Source organism: Thunnus albacares, chromosome 12 (genome assembly GCF_914725855.1).
Source record: "Thunnus albacares chromosome 12, fThuAlb1.1, whole genome shotgun sequence".
NCBI classification, from domain to species: domain Eukaryota; kingdom Metazoa; phylum Chordata; class Actinopteri; order Scombriformes; family Scombridae; genus Thunnus; species Thunnus albacares.
Window position 1 is genome coordinate 26,286,280 of NC_058117.1, and position 16,624 is coordinate 26,302,903.

At 39.4% G+C, this 16,624-nt stretch overlaps 1 protein-coding gene across 2 annotated transcripts in view; it reads right to left on the reverse strand.

Annotated features, from left to right (window-relative positions):
* LOC122993563 (integrin beta-1-like) overlaps positions 1–16,624 on the reverse strand; it is a 31,451-nt gene that overhangs the window by 11,395 nt on the left and 3,432 nt on the right. For both annotated transcript variants that reach the window (XM_044367845.1, XM_044367846.1), the window contains exons 2-4: positions 4,491–4,557; positions 3,820–3,905; positions 555–777 (exon numbers count right to left, since the gene is read on the reverse strand). In XM_044367845.1, the coding sequence (XP_044223780.1) occupies positions 555–777; positions 3,820–3,905; positions 4,491–4,557 (376 nt within the window). The remainder of the gene's footprint in view (positions 1–554; positions 778–3,819; positions 3,906–4,490; positions 4,558–16,624) is intronic.

Below are 16,624 nucleotides of genomic sequence, written 5' to 3' on the forward strand. Positions count from 1 at the left end.
AAAACTTGAGGGATTGTGACCACAGCAGACACATTTTATTAGATTAGACCTGCCTGTACCTCACAGTTTAGTGTTACTACTTGACCAGGTTGAGATGAATCACAGATACAACAACTAAGATATAAAACAGGGAATTTCCAAAACACTGTACAATAAAGTTCTAGATTAAAACATCTCTAAATTTTGCAGTTGTCAAACTATCATCCCTAAAAATCATCACAATTAATTTTAATTAAGTTATTTATCATTTTGACAGTGTGACTATAACATTATTTGAAATATAACAAGGAATCATCCCTTTAGTCTGTGCTTTTGCAGAGCTATGATAAATTGTGAACTTGTGTAATACTTTTTTTCTTCCATACATCATTTCATGATCAAGAGCAGTGACGAGACAGACTACCCTTTTCCAAAAATGTTTCACAAAGAAATGTATACTGAGATATAGTACTCTCAAAGAAAACTTTCCCCACATGACAGCAGTTTCAACCAGACTGTTCTCCTGAATTGGCCCGAGCACTCAAAAGATTCTGCTACAGGTGTTGAGTATTTACCAGATCTGAGTTTCAGGCTGAGTTTCTGGGGCTGGATCTGTGTGATCTGCTCAGGATTCAGTTTCTCAGCCACGTCCTTCTTGCGGTTGGTGACGGGCTTGTCCTTGATTATGGTGGTGCTTCCGCGGGGGTTCTCGATTTTGGACATATCACACTTTCTGGTCTTCAGGGACTCAAGATCATCACAGCGGGCCGACTTGGACTGACCGACAGTGAGGAACTTCTGCAAAATAGAAAAAAAAAAAAAGAGGTTGTTGTGAGAATTATTTTAAGTGAAATCTGTACAACACACCTGACTGATTTCCTAAACGCTGTTCCTTTGGCTTTAGCTTTGTTTAAAGTCACTCTGAAAAGATGGAAACCTTGCTATTGTGGGGATCTAACCTGTGACAAAGATGGTCTTATAGGCATCAAGGCCACATAAAAACAGCCATGCAAGAGATATTTGTCAGTGTGTGCAGGTAACCGCAGCGTTGTGGTGCGATCACTAACTGACACAAACTTCCCATGGACGAAGATTATGAGGTAATTTTCATTGGCGATAAACGTGCAGAAACATCTGGAAAGGTGCTGTAAATGTGCAGGAATTTGTATCAGCGGGACTGGCATGAAGAAACATGTTGACAACTTGCAAAGTAACATTGCATTCAGACAAACATGCAACAGGAACAACAGGACTTAAAAACAATAACAATAAAACCTTAAATCTGTCATTTTCATATCTGCATTTTCACTGAACTTACGACAAAATGAGATTTTTTTTTAAAAACTGATCTTGATGCCAAAAGTAACAGTTTATGCAACGCTGCAGATGCAATTTCCAGGATCTCTGACATGATTAAGTATCTAATGGAATCTATGATGAGGTCAAAAAAACGTTCTCAACTAATGAGGTACCTGAAATCAATCCAATTTATGTAAAAACTGCTTTTTGTCTGGTTTGTAGGCCATTGTTTTTAAGCAGGAGGAGACAAGGAGAAACAGATGACCAGGAGGCTCAGCTAAGAATATAGATTGGATGCACATGATATCCCACAAGGCAATAGAATCGGAGAACTTGAGACAATGAACTCAGTCAAAACAAAAATAGACCTTTGACCTAATTCTTTCAAAACCACATGACACACACAGAAGCCTTTTTTTCCTCCCCTGCATTAGAGTGTACACATCAGATAAGATTCATTCAGAAGTTTAAAAAACCACAGATATGCGAGATGTAAGACTCCTATTGTTCTGAGGAACGCTCAGTTTGCAGGGCGAGTGCAGAAAAGAGGAGCTGACGTACAGAGAGAGAAACTTCCAGTTCTCAGCAGTGGAAATTATACACGACACTCACAGTTTTCATGTTGGGTCTGCATGATCTATGTTGTTTCATACTGATGTGATTGATGAGTAATTTTGGGTCGAGCTAAACATTAATACCCTCTGAGATGATGATAAACTGTGAGTATGGGAGGATTAACTCAATGTAGAGTCACAATTTTTCAAACCTGTCTTAAAACAATTAGTTGCTGTTGAAACATGTTTTTCTTGTTGTCATCATTCCTCCTGTTCATACTGGCCTTTAAAGAGAAGTGATTGCAACATTAACGGGGAACCAAATCTGCAGTCATTGTCATGAAGAGAAATGTTTTTAAAAGTTTATCTGAATATAATATGAGGCTTCAGCCGTCTGAGTTAGCCAAATAAAGTGGATATCTTCCACAGTTTGTCCTTTTTGTAAAAAATAAATTCCCTCTTTGTGTCTCAACGGACAGCGTTTTCCTGTTCAGCTGCAGTGGAACGATCATAACAAAAAGAGGGAATTTGGCACTAAGAAGTATAACTTTGAAAGATATTGACGTCTGAAGCCTCATATTAGCTTCAGGTAAACTTTTAAATATGTTTTTGCTCGAAATGACCTTATCTGGTAAAATGGGCTGCAACCAAACGCGGCTGAGTTCTGATCATATTGTGATTTCGTAGAGGGTGGATATCAGTCAGCAGTCTGATGGAGAAGTACAGGCAAGATTTAACAGGAATGCAGCTTTGTCTTGACATATGCCAAATCGACAAACACACCCAACCCTGAGATATATTTTCAGTTATTCACCGAGAGACTCACCTCAGTTTCAAAGTACTGACTTCTGAGACTCGCTGGACAATCAAATAACCCTTTGTTTTCAACAAATAAGTCTACATTAGTATAACGAAACAGCATTTTGGAGATGACTAATGATGTTCAGATGTTAAAACACAACATTTTAAGATCTTAAAACGTAATTGATGTAGATACCATGACAAACTAAGTTGAGGCACTCACCGTTCTTTTCACTTTTTGACAACAGTCGAGCAGAAATGTTTGTCATTTCACTGTATTTCAGCTTTTAAAAGGTCAAGAAAATACAAATTTAAGCCATACGGGCTCTTCATTTTGAGCCCAGATAAGACTGTCACATGGTGCAATTACTTTGATTTCTGTCACATTGTTTGTCTTGCAAGCTACTGATATGTTCTAGCTGTGAGGGAATGGAAAAACATTTCATTTTAACCTGAAGTTCATGCTCTGGCAATCTCTGAGATCTGCTAACACAGCTGTGTAGAGCAACCTCATATACCTCACGTATACTTGCCTTGGGTATATAAAACATTTCATTTAAGAAGATTATGAAACCATAGTTTCCACTAAAAGATAAGAGGCAGTAGCACAGAGGGAGACAGAGTGAGTCTCTTTAATCTCTTAACGCCATATATAACGTTATCTTGCATTTATATATGTGCATGTGTATCTACAGTATATGTATCCAATCGTATAAATAATGACAAAATGAATGTGAAGAAACAAAACTTTTTGAACTCTGCCTTAGTTTCTAAATGATGATCATGAAATTCATGAATAATCATAAACATATGGCATGAAATTTTGTCACCTGAATCAGAGTATCTTTGGACTGTATTTATCTGTTTGAAATATACATATATATAACTATGACCCCATTCTGTTGTACACACGCTTTTTGATATATTTGAATTGTTAAGAAGTGACATTGTTAAAGAATAAGTCATAATATTTATTAGAGATTGTATTCATCTCTCCACATGATGATGAGTAGCAGCTGTGTTTGTTAGCTGTCCTGTGTGCAATTCAACTATTATGCAATGCTGCCAAACAAAACCACAGAGGAAACTCAAGAGTATACCACTCCCACAGTTTAAGATCTTCTAGATAGGATGTTGATTCATATGATAAAATACTTTGGCAGCAGACTTTAGAGACTTTACTTACTTCATCTGCGCACCATCCACATGTCTCGGCAACCTGGATGCATTCCCCGCATGACTGCGCGTTTGCTCTGATGCATATGCTTCCCTCTGCAAGAGACAACCATCGGTTCATTTTAGTCAAGAAGACAAAGCAGTATTTCCATTAGTTCACCAACTCTGATCAGCTTTAGTTTTTGGCTGCTAAACACGACCCGTTCCCGGTTCAGAAAACTGAGTCATGCTGTGAAAAGCTCTAGGCATTTAACCAAATGATGACTTCACCTCGTTAAAAATTTTTTAAAAACTCTCCCACCATTACCCAACAGGACCCACACTGTCATCAAACCATGAATAAATAAGATTTGAAGAATAAAATAGATGAAAGCAGGGAAGTTTTAATCTATTCTACCACTGTAAAGGATTACAGTATGCTTTAAAACTTGTCATGTCTAAAAAAAAAAAAAAAAAAAAAAAAAAGGAAATATTTGACCCAATGCAGAGAGAATGACAGCTGAAAGTCAAAACATGTTAATCAGTGGACTCTTTAAGTGTAATAATGAACACTGTGGTGACTGGGTTGCACTAGTGCGTCTGTAACAGAGCTGAAAATATGCCACATCGTACGTTAGCTAATATTTAACAGTCAAGATAAAGAGGAATTTGAACATATTCATGAGATTTGCAGGCTCTTACCTTGCTGTGCTCTGCTGCCACAGAGGACCGCCGATAACGTTGCTATCAAAAGTAACCGTATATCCATCTAGAAACAAGAAGAATAAAATAAACTTATTAAAAATAAATAAAACATTGCAGGGATCATTACAGTTTCTAACATGGCAGTATTTGTTATTCCTTCCAAGAGAATCTACAGTCAAATAAGATTCAATAATCACACGTACATTTCTCACGCAGCTGTACAGGAAATGTGTAGTATGGTCAGACTTTTGTCACTAGTGTCAGACAGACAAACAGCGTGTGTGTGTGTGTGTGTGTGTGTGTGTGTGTGTGTGTGTGTGTGTGTGTGAGAGACAATCATGCATTTTGTTTTTCGTTGTAGAGATTTAATGTCACACAAGACGTTTTTTTTTCCAATGAGATCCATACTGAGGTATAATCTAAGAAGTGTGAACCAAGTGTGCATAAAAAGTTTGTTTTTTAGCTGATTGATCCAGAGTTAACATTTGTGACAGCTCCAGACAACGTCGTGTGTGTGCTGCCTCTCAGTATGAATTCACCTGTCTTGTCTTTAAGGTACCCGAGGAGCGTGACCGCAGCTACACTGCAGCCAGATGTGGAGCACCTGGGACCCAGAGCTCTATAAGATATAAAAACCCAGCGTTTCCCATAAATAGGCTCTACTTGGAGCGGCCCATCCAGGTACATCAAGACCTGCCCAGATAGATAAAATATGTCTGAGTTGCATGCTGCAGTAACTGAGTGGGGACTAGAGGCTTCTCTGTACATAGCCACCTAGCTAGCATCTACCGATAGTCTACATGTAAGGCTTTTAGAGGACATGTGTAAATTGTAGCTACATACAATAACCTGGGTTACACTCTCTCCCTCCAAACTGCATGTGTCTGCCTGCATGCTTATCAGTCACGTCCTGCACCACAAACGACAAGTAAATTCTCAAATTGTGGGTAACACTCACTTGTTTTCACTGCATTCAGCAAGTCTCTCTCTCCCTTTCCCACCTGTGTCTGCAGCCTTTTTCTTGTGTTTGGCTTTTGTTTTGTTTTTATGCACCACTTTACAAAAATCTTCTGGTTGCAGCTTCTCAAAAGCCACGATTTTAAGCTTTTTTTTGTGGTATCGTACATGATAGTAAACTGAATATCTTTTGATTTTGGACTGTTGATTGAACAAAACAAGACATTTGAAGACTTCACCTTGGGCTCTAAGATATTATAAACAGGGATTTTTTCACTATTTTCTGACATATCATAGAAAATATAATCGTCAGTTGCAGCCGTGATCCACATTTTCCCTACTGATGCCACTGACTAACACACCTCGTGTCCCCGTGTGATACAACTGCACCACGATGAAAAAAAAATTCAAAAATACTGTCTTTCTAACGTCTATCATGCCGTGCGTTGCAAAGAATCTACCCAGACGTTGAGGAGAAATACCTCCGTTACTGTTAGGCAGCAGTGGGGAGGAGCAGCTCTCTTTTTGCCTATTCCAAATATGGAGGAATTATTATCCCACACTTAGGTGGAATCAGCTGCCAGTTCATCAGAACTACCACAAACCGCAATTCCTCATACTTGCTTCCTGATTGTGATTTGGAAGCTTTCATGCTGTTACAGGCCTGCGTAAAAAGGTAGTTGGTTATCTCAACAGGGCATTTCAGATAAGTCTCGACAAAAGAGACAGAGGACGACAGAGAGAAGCTTGAAGAGACATAATAAAAAAGTGATGTCAAGGAGTGAATAGTCATTTTTACACTTGAGGTGTCTAGCCTTGTCCAGAGTGACTCATAATGAGTCTAGCAGCAGACTTGTAATGACTCTAACAGAACAGCAGCAGTAGATTTAATACCAAGATGGCCAACATTTCAAGCCGCCACAGTGCAGAATGCACACTGGGAAGGAATAACTGAGGCTTTATTAAGCAGTCCTCTGATGCTGCTCTACCGCAGTGAGCTGAGCTGCCCGGTAAAGTCCAACCAGCCACAACATCAAAAACACAGCTAAAAATAGACTTTAATCAGCGTGTTCTATGCAGGAAAAGAAACTGCAGCCATGGTCACAAATCTATACCAGAAAACAGAGAGAAGTGTGTGTGTGTGTGTGTGTGTGTTCCCATATTTGGTCAGACTGTTTCATGCCTCCTCCTGAATCACTGCCATTCCCCGCAACTCCAGTGACACACTTCCTTGACTGTCTGCCCAATCCTCAAACTTAGAAACTCAGGCCAACTTTCTATTTGCCACAGTAAGATACACACAGGAAATAAGGCTGTGTTGACTGTAGCAAAGTCAACAGCCCTGCCCCAAAATAGACTATCCCTGTGTAATACTGAACTCGTTTAAGTCAAATGTGTTAAAATTTACACCCCACAAGAAAAGGATGGGTGAGTGAGTGTGACTGTGAGTGATGCAGATGCTAAGCTGGTGGCTTCACGTTCTTCTGTAGATGCCGTGCTGTGGGTCAGAGGGTATAGGCATCAACAAAACAACCACATCCTGTGAAATGAGGTCTATCGATCACGTTAGTGAGTTTCTCATAAGCGCTTTGGTGATAGTTATCATACTGCTGTGAGTGAGATTGAAAAAAGAACAGACAAACAAGTGCCTAAAGCAAAAGACACCAGATGGAAATTATTTTTGTTTGTCAATCTGCTTCACTACTTTAAAATATACTTACTAACTAAAACCTGACACAAGGCAGAACTCGTGGCGAGACGAACAAAATGTTCAAAATGCAACATACCCAGCAGGACCCTTAATAATTCAAGTCAACACCAACTGCAAAAGACTTTCTACACCATTAAGGCCCCTCCCAAACATTCCTGAAGACCAGCTTTGTTTGCTGCGCTGGGGCTCATCCTGCACAGGGCTGCAAATTGCAGAGAGTTGACAGATTGGAAAGCATTCAGGGTCTCCGGTGCCTGTGTGCCACATAACGGCACTAGAGAGGCATTTCTGGTAATCATCTTGAGGGATGATTATTTTGAGGCTTGCTTTTATATTTGTCCCCGAATGAAATAGTCTCAGTAAAAGTTGAGCCTAACCTACATTTTGACCATCTCAAAATTAAAAAAAATCTTCCTTTATCCGTCTATGAGTAGTGACTTTCATGAATGTGGCTTACGTGAATTCTCACTGCCTTTTCGACTTCAAAGCATGAGGAACAGCTGAGAGCAAATCGACAGGGGTAGCTGAATGGCGGGACATTATAGTCGGTTCCACCCTGCCAACGTCACAGCTGATAAGAGCTGATAGCAACTTCAAGCAGATAGTGTGAAGAGGCCGAAATCCATAAACAGACTGTGGTAAAACTGCTCCTCTGTTCAACATGATAAAAAAAAGAGGACAGTTGGTATGTGGTAAATTCAGCAGGAAGAAAGAGGTCAAAGAAACCATCTCAGTCAGTTAGCCTTGGGTAACAAATGTACCTACTCGTCAGTGTTGAACACATAACTTTGCAATTCTAATCAATGGCCCCTTTTATGCATTGAATGAGGTCTTCCAGTAAAAGTAGTGTGTCTGGGTTGTTCACTCAACCACTAAGTGCCTCCTCAAAGAGCCTAGTGAGATAGGTCGAACTAACGTAAGAGAGTCTGTCTGGCATCTTTTGAAATGACCTAGAAGACAGTTAAATGTTCCCTCATCACATGTACAATTATCCTGACAGTTTATGAGCAAATTTCCTCTTCTGTCTGAAAGCTAACAAGCTCAAGTTTTGTTCCAAGAACTTTTACAAAAATCCTACGAGGAGCTAGATGTAGCAAACTGCCGTTCCTTTATAAGAGGACGGTAAAAAGACGTCAAACCTTCACATTTGGGAAGATGGACCCAGCATTTTTGCTTGGAAAAATGACTAAAATGAGTCATTCATAATCAAAATAGTTGTATTCTCATCAATTAATCAGACCGTCGTTGCAGTTCTGGTTAATTATTGCCAGAAATCTGCATTCGTACAACTCCTGAACAGATAAGTACAGCAGCGTGTATCAGCTGCATCTCGTTAATGTTCTGTTTTTAACCCAAACCATGAAACACATGAAGCTACTATAACTGTCCCACATATCAGTTGGGGAAATCAGTTGACTACACATGTGAGGCCATGTCACTTCCTGGCTTGTTGTGTGTGGGGGGGGGCTGTGAATCAGTTATGGGAAACAAACCTGATGGCCAAATGACTCTAAGTGGCAGATGACCTCAGTATTAAATCGTGAACAAAAAAGGAACCGCTGAGTCGTCACCATGTTTTCAAATTCACACAAGGTCTTGCTCGCAGTGTCTGACCCCCTCTCACTCTCCCTATCGTCAAGCAGAAACTATGGCCTATGAGTAGTCGAGATGACAGAACTGAGAGCCTAATATTTACAGTAACAGGAGTAAACTGTGTCGAATCATGACTTTGTATGGTCAGGCTACAGAGGACAGAGGCGGCAAATGCTGTGTTTGTGGTGCTCGATGTCAGTGTCACGATTTTTCATTTACAATTACACCACTGTTAATAATAGCCGTGGGCTGCTCGGCCCTTTCCTATACAAGTACAGTAACCAGGACAGTGATTTTGTCTGGCATTTCTCAAGTATGGATGTGTGAGACTGTAATAAACAAAGCAGAGTACATGTACATGCTCTTGCAAGTGTCAAAAAAGGAAGGTTAATGTTTTAAAATCTGGCTTTATACAATGTAGTGTGTTCTGGGCTTAAGAGAGACCATGTTTTCCCCAGTATGTCAGAAAACAGAGATTGATGCTTTTTCCCCAAATTCTGGTTTTACGTATGGTCACAGGCAAGACGTTTTGTGCAAAATAGTAAATCAAAACGTGTGGAAAGGTGTGATTCACTTTCCTCAAAAGCAGTGAACAACTCAATCCAGAGCATAGCCCAGCTCTACACACGAGCAGTAGGGGTCATTCACGGGGCCAGACGAATGTTTTATCGAGAGTTTCTCCCAACAGCCGCTGGTAAGAGCCAACTGAAACTCAATCCTCCGCAGCGCTCCTCATTATGGTCCACTGCCTGCCATCAGGTTCAGACAGGTCAGAGGTGTTCTGATTCAATCTGCAGTCTCTAACTACGCCTCAGGGACGACGGGTGTCACGCTTTCTCTGATGTAAATTCACAGAGAGCATTTCTCGGCTCACACATCTAGTTTGTCTCGCAAAAGAATCGACTCCCTGTCTGACATCTCCGCCTACTTGACAGTGGCATTCCTTCGGTGACGTCTCTGTCGTGATGGAGAGGCAGCGGTCAGAGAACAAGCGGAACATCGAATCTGATGGACAGTTTGGGAGAGGATGTTTGAGGGTCTTAAGTATCCACATTATTGACAAAGTGCAATTTCAGTAACAACCGGTATGAATCGAGAATGTGCAAGAACGATGATTCAGAATAATGATTACGCAATATGAGAAATCCTGAGATATGGAAATTTGTCAACCCTCAGGGGTTTTTCAATACAATACTGAGATAACTATCTCTTTAATATTTATGGGTTTGATATGCCATTATTGGCAATGTTGCACATTATGAGCAGGGCTGCGGTATGGATATGTACATTTATGTGATGCAGTACTTTGATTTCTTAATGTTTAAGGTATTTGAGTCACAGGATTAGCCAAAAACAGACATCGGCATCTTGCTATTTTGTTTGTAAAGGGTCTTTAATTGAATTTCCAGAAACTTTACTATATGAGGACAAACTGATATATGCATATGCACTCAGTTGCCAGTTTATTAGCTACAATTAATGTTAAATTCACTACAACAACAGCCCTGCAATAAAATCCATCTTAATCCTGTCTTAATGAAGGTTATAATGTTCAGTTTTTGTTCAAAGTGTTTTAGTTTAGTAGGTTTTAACAGTTTGCATGTGCCTGGGTATGTCTATTTGCGCCATTTATCAAAGTAGCATGTTGAAATATAAGAAACAAAAGTTGTAAAGACAAGTAAAAACAAATGCCACAAGGTGGGGTGTGTAAGAAAAAATCCACCCCCATTCAGACACCAGGTTGAAGTTATTTTCATAATCCCTAGCTGGACAAACATTTTACCAAGTAAACAAAATACCTAGTCTGCACATTAGTGTAAAGTTCATAATGCTGAGGTGGAATTTATCCGTATCTTTGGTTGTTTGCACTATGACTGTGATTGGACAGAGAGTTATCCACTAATCAATTTCTACTGAGGAATCTTTTGGGTTGTTTCTAATAACTTATCTACCACATTTATATCATTGGGGATGTTTCCTCAAAAGAAAGCCCTCAAAAATCATGTCACCCTTATGACCCACTGGGTGCAAAGCCATATCCAAAGAAAAAGGATTAATCCTTCACCTTAACCAGAGCTGTGATTTTCCCCAGTCAGAGACAGTTTCAGTGACACTAAGAAACAGGTCAACAAGAGGGCTTTGACTCATTCTATGCAGACATGTGTCATAACTTCTTCTTTGTTTCCTCCTTTGTTCACTGATGGTGTAAGATTGCTTGACTGACTGTAATTAACTAGGGAAACTCACTAAGCAGTGTTTCCCCAAGGTTGACTGCTTTGTAGTGTTGTTGCTAACTTCGGGGCTAAGCCCCTTCGATAGGTGAGTATTTTCTTTGTCTTGAGGAGCTGCTGCATTTAGTTACTGACACACAGCCTGTACTGTACATTTACTGCCACATTGACAACTTAATGCTAAACGTTTCCTCTGCTCCGCTCGTGTTCACGTCATGTTTCTGCCACTCGCGCAACTACACACGGACATTTACACACACACGCACTGCCTTATTCCTTAACGGAGCTACGCTACTCTTGTACCTTTCACGTAGATGTCCTTTAAAGAACGAAGAGAAGGAGGATGACCAAAGAAAATCCACAATAACGTAGGGTGTTATTGTGCTCGCACAGTGTGCGAGTGAAAATCATTAGTAGCCTGTTGATATTAATGATCGTCTGAAATTTTAGCAGCGGCGCTCATAATTTTGCAGCAGCGGTGCGCCGCTGCTGTATGAATATAGGGGAAACACTGCTAAGTCAAGTCTAGGGCAGACTTCCTGTTTCCTGCTGGGGAGAGCTTGATAGGGCCACTCTCTAACATTACTACTAATATTACTTACTTATATTATATAATATATATTATATTATATATTGTTAAATTTAATAAAACCACAAAATTGTCCATAGCCGGGGAGTGGTCGGGTAATGAGACTTCCTTAGTCTTTGGGCTAGTATGTTGCTGTTATTCAAGTACAGGAAGTGTATTATCTGATTAAAAGCTAAATATGTTTACAGGCTGTGCAATTTTTCTGTCTATCTCCTGACCCCACGGTGACTTGTTACTGGAGTTCGTATGACTTTAAACAGATAAGCCTGATGTTGTGGAAAGGTGGAGCAAAGCACATCTGTGAATGGTTAGTAATTCATGCATGCAATTCGTGCATGTTTAGACTGTGGGTGACCACAGTTCAACAAATAGGCCTAATAATGTATCTGCACACGGCTAACTTTATAATCTATTTGCTGTTGTAACGGAACATAATTGATCCATGATCCGTACAGATCGGCAAAGTTATATTTTTTAACTTTTTTGAATGCCAACATGACAACTTACAAAACATTAAAACACAGTCAAAAATTACATGTCATTAAATGTCATTAAAATGTGACTATTCTGAACCTCCACTCCCGACTAACATTTTCATAGAGACAGCAAGTACAGAAAACATTTCCTGTTGAATATGTTTTGCTGATGCAAGACTTCCTCCACTGCACACTGGTAAAAACAAATTACAGACATGTCCAAACAAATGTGATTATTTCAAGGTGTCTGGTAGCCGAATCATCAGTTAAAAGGTTAAATATTTACCAGTGTGAAAACAAGCAAGTTTCACAATTCACTACATTCTTGACTGCAAAAAAGAAAAATCGAAAAGAAATCATGTGTACCAATTGTGAAAAAGTCTAAGCATTAGCCATCATCTGTTTAGGTAAAAAACAAAACACAACTAATGTGCATGCATCGGACAAACTGAACTGGACTAAACCATCTTCAGCAGATTGCAAAAGCTACCACAACTTCAGTTGGTTTCTCAGTGGTTCTCTGTATCATGCGATTGGTGGTTCACCACACTGTGCAGCACTAAACGTTTTTCTCATGAAAAGAGAAACACACATCAATTGACTGCCACATAACTGTGAAATAGCATGTTGTTCCTTAAATCCAGTGTATCATTTGCACAATATCCCACACAAGCCCCAAAAACCAACTGCAAATTACATTCACGACTGATACTACATATTCCCACAAATATTCATGATTTATTGGGCTTTGTTTTTCTTTTTTATTACTACATGATTCTTTTGTTTTGTGTTCTATGCGGATTGTTGTGTGGTAAAAAAGAGGATCTCTGCACAATAAGTCTTTGATACATTCTGGTTAAGGAACAATCCGAAACACACCAAGTTTTATTTTTCCTGTGTTCAAACTTCATTATGCACATTTTTTTATGCAATAAAACACAAACGAGTCGCACTCATCACAGTGTTAGTGCCTTGCTTTGTTCAGCAAGCTACATAGCACCAACAATGCCAATTCACTGTTTTATTGCCTTAACATATCCACCATGGCAAGGCTTAACAGGGCTTCAATAAACATCAATTACATTTAGGATTAATCTCAACGTAACGTCTTCAAATGCCTTGTTTACTCAAAATTTACCAAAACCAGCCAAACTTGACAAGCTGGAACCAGCAAATGTCTACAAGGCATCTTTTGCCTGATAACTGAATTAAATGATCAACAAATCATCAAAATTGTTGGTGATTCATTTTCGGTCAATCAACCAATCGATTATTTTACTAATCATTTCAGAACTAGTCTTGGATACATGTAAATATCTAGAACTAGAAAGTTAAAAATTCTATTCAGGGTTGATTAAAAGCACGATAAGTCCATAAAGGGCCATGTTTACATCTGTCCTTTCACTAATATATCTACAATGTGATTTTAGAAATTGGATTTTGTGAGATTAGACAGCTGCACATAGGGCTGGCTGTATACTGAACCTTAATACCTTTTATAATATGACTGAATGTGGAAAACTGGACCAAATGCTGGCGTCAAATGTCTGGTCTTATTACATCATTCTTTGATTTCCATATTCAAATCGTGTTTTTGCCATTTAACATTTGACAAGTATTTTCATGTGTTAAATGCATAATGGTTTTTGTATAAAGTATTCTTCAAAGCAAGGTATTGGTAAATGTGATGTTGAGGTATTGGTACTGAAATTCATTTCCTGTATAGGTGTGAAATTGCTCTTCCACACCTCCTCAAGCTGTACCACTTTTAATTTGCTTTCCTTTTACTTTACTTGTGTCCACTCTCTTTGTTCTCCCTCTCTAACTGTTTACACTGTTGTTTGTTGTGACTGGACTGTGCCAAAGCTACATATAATTCAGTTACTGATGTAAACCTGATCGTCTCCGTGTTTAGGTCTTAAGATCTAACGGCATAGTGTGCCCCGGATCAGTCACTTAGTGTGTTCTAGTGCACTAAAAGCTAGGAAATCTATGAAAAACATGCAAAGTGAAAGGTAGTGTTTAACACAAGTCAGCATTGTTCATGCTGGGTGAGTCATTAGTCCACAAAATGAGTTGGGTTCCCATCCCCCACCCCCAGCTCTGTTTGCCACCCGGTCAGCCAGCATGCCCCACCTGCTGCTGAAAGTCACAGACCACTCTCAGTCCCTGAGGTCCCCAAACAACTCAGCACGACTCTGCATCCATTTCCTTAATTAAACCACACCCAGGCACCACTTTTCTCCATAACAGGCTGTTGAAGGATCAGGAAGAACTCCTCGCTTCTGACTGCAAACAGCATGTTTGAAGGAAACCAAACCCACATTTAAAAGAGTGGCCTCCTTTATCCAGCACTGTCCAGAGAGATGAGATTTAACAGGTGAAGTCTGGCTCTTGATCCATGTTTTTGAGATCAGACAAGGGAGTAGAAAGAAGTGTTTTGACTTCAAATTCACATTTTACATTTTAGACATCCGGCTGACTATAAAGGAAAAGCTTTAAATGATTATATTTAGCTTTAAAATGAAAGCAAACATTTATATTTGTTGCAACCTTGCTTATTAAGGGTGATAAATCAGTTATTAATTAATCATTAGGGTGCTAGTTTCTATTAAGGATGTCAGTTTTGATTTATTTTGCTTTCAACAGAGTGACACCCATTAACCAATAACGAACCGGTTAATTTTTAAGAAAAGTTGTGTGATGTAGCTTTCATTGGTTAGAGCTGTCCAGCAGTCGGTGGTCAGAGCTAGCTAGTCTGCCCTGCTTAGCTTGACTTTTAGCTCATCCTTCTTCTCCTAATAGTGTTTTTCAATGTGTTAAGTCACAGTAGCTCTCAATGGCATAATGTACTCGGACTCAAGGTACGAATATGAATAATAATACGTATACAAGGCAACCCTGATTATAAGACGAGGAGCCCTCCCCCCCAATCATCTATGTCAGTTGTATTAGGCAGCTTGACATATTCTGTTTCTGCAGTGGAGATGTGGGAAGATGCTTTGGACTTGTTTTCACTCATCATGAATTTCCTCTGTGGCAGAAAAACACCTACCACTATAAACAGACTTAAAGACACTCGCTAACCTAGCAACATTAATGCTACAAACAACCCACAGTGCAACACTCTGTGTAGAAGTTGGTTTTACATCAGTACTTAATCCACTTAAAAAGAATAGATGTTGTGAACACGTAGTTGTTCAGCTGTTAGTGGAGTGTGCATGCAAATTAACCTATAGACCGACATGTATACCCTGTCAAAAATATTCTGTGGTTAACCGTCTAACGGTCACATCCCTAGTTTCGATACTAACAATAGGCTAAAACAAAAAAAAGAGTGACAGTATCAAAACCACATAGCCCAAACCTTTCAGTGACAAAAAGCAAAGCAAGAACTTAAGTTGACTTATGTCATAATTCTGACATACACATGCATACATACGTTTAACACATGTGTTAAAGTCTGAGATCCATGTTCAAATCAAACAAATCAAACTCTTATCTATGTTACGGACTCAGCAAATACAGCGAACTGATTCCGATAAGAGTTAAATCATGACTGCTGTAATATTTTTTTTACCCTTGCAGAGGAAACTGGCCCTGTTAGGGGTTTATCTGTCATAAGGAGAGGATCTCAAACTCCCCACCCTCGTCGGAGAGATGAGATAACGCATTCCATCTTAACGAGCGCCATACCATACTGTGGAAAAAGTACCTAACTGAAATTTCCATTTCTCGCTAACTTGAACCCAGAGTTCACTCGGTCAGTTAGATGTTGACTGAGTTTGATGACAGTCTTGGCCCTGAAAATGAGACCTTCCCCTCTGCTTGCTTTCTAAAACTGTAAGACTGGTTTGTTTGCATTAAGTCAGAACTCACTGAAGCTGGATTTCATCAGTATGCACCCTATAAATGACAAAGGGCTTTGGAATTAGATCTCCTGCTCACTTTGGTTGTTTTAAATTATTTATTTTACCGTGTCTTTTCTATGTAACTGAATCAAAAACAGATTTTAAGTCATTTATTTTGATATTCTGATTCATAAATCTCTTGTTTTCCATCTTTTTTGTCATTTTCATGCATGTTTTCTTGTACTCTGGTCTCTCTTCGGGGATATGGCTGGTGACTTTCTATATTTTATTACATGTGCAGATCCAAACCAACAATGAACTGATCCTACTTACAAGTATTGTGTGTGTGTCCAAAGCTGGATATATCTTATTCCACTGTACTGTGGACCACTGTTGTTCTCCACAAACTATTAAAAACATGTCAGGGAGCCACTGCGGTACTGGATGACATCATTGCGGAAAGTTTGGGCACATTAGTTTGTTTAGAAACGGCTCCAAAGACTAATAACAGCGATCACGTTTTCAGTCTCTGGACGGTTGTTCTGGGTGAGGCAGACGCCACTGCACACGCGCAGGAATGCACATCTCGTGCATCAGATGTATATTCATACTCGTCATATTGATCAGACTCTGACCCAGACAATGTAAATATTTCAAACAGCTTCAGTACCAAGTCAAGAGGTTGTGATATGCAGCACAGGAAGTTGGTGAAGTTCTGTAAAC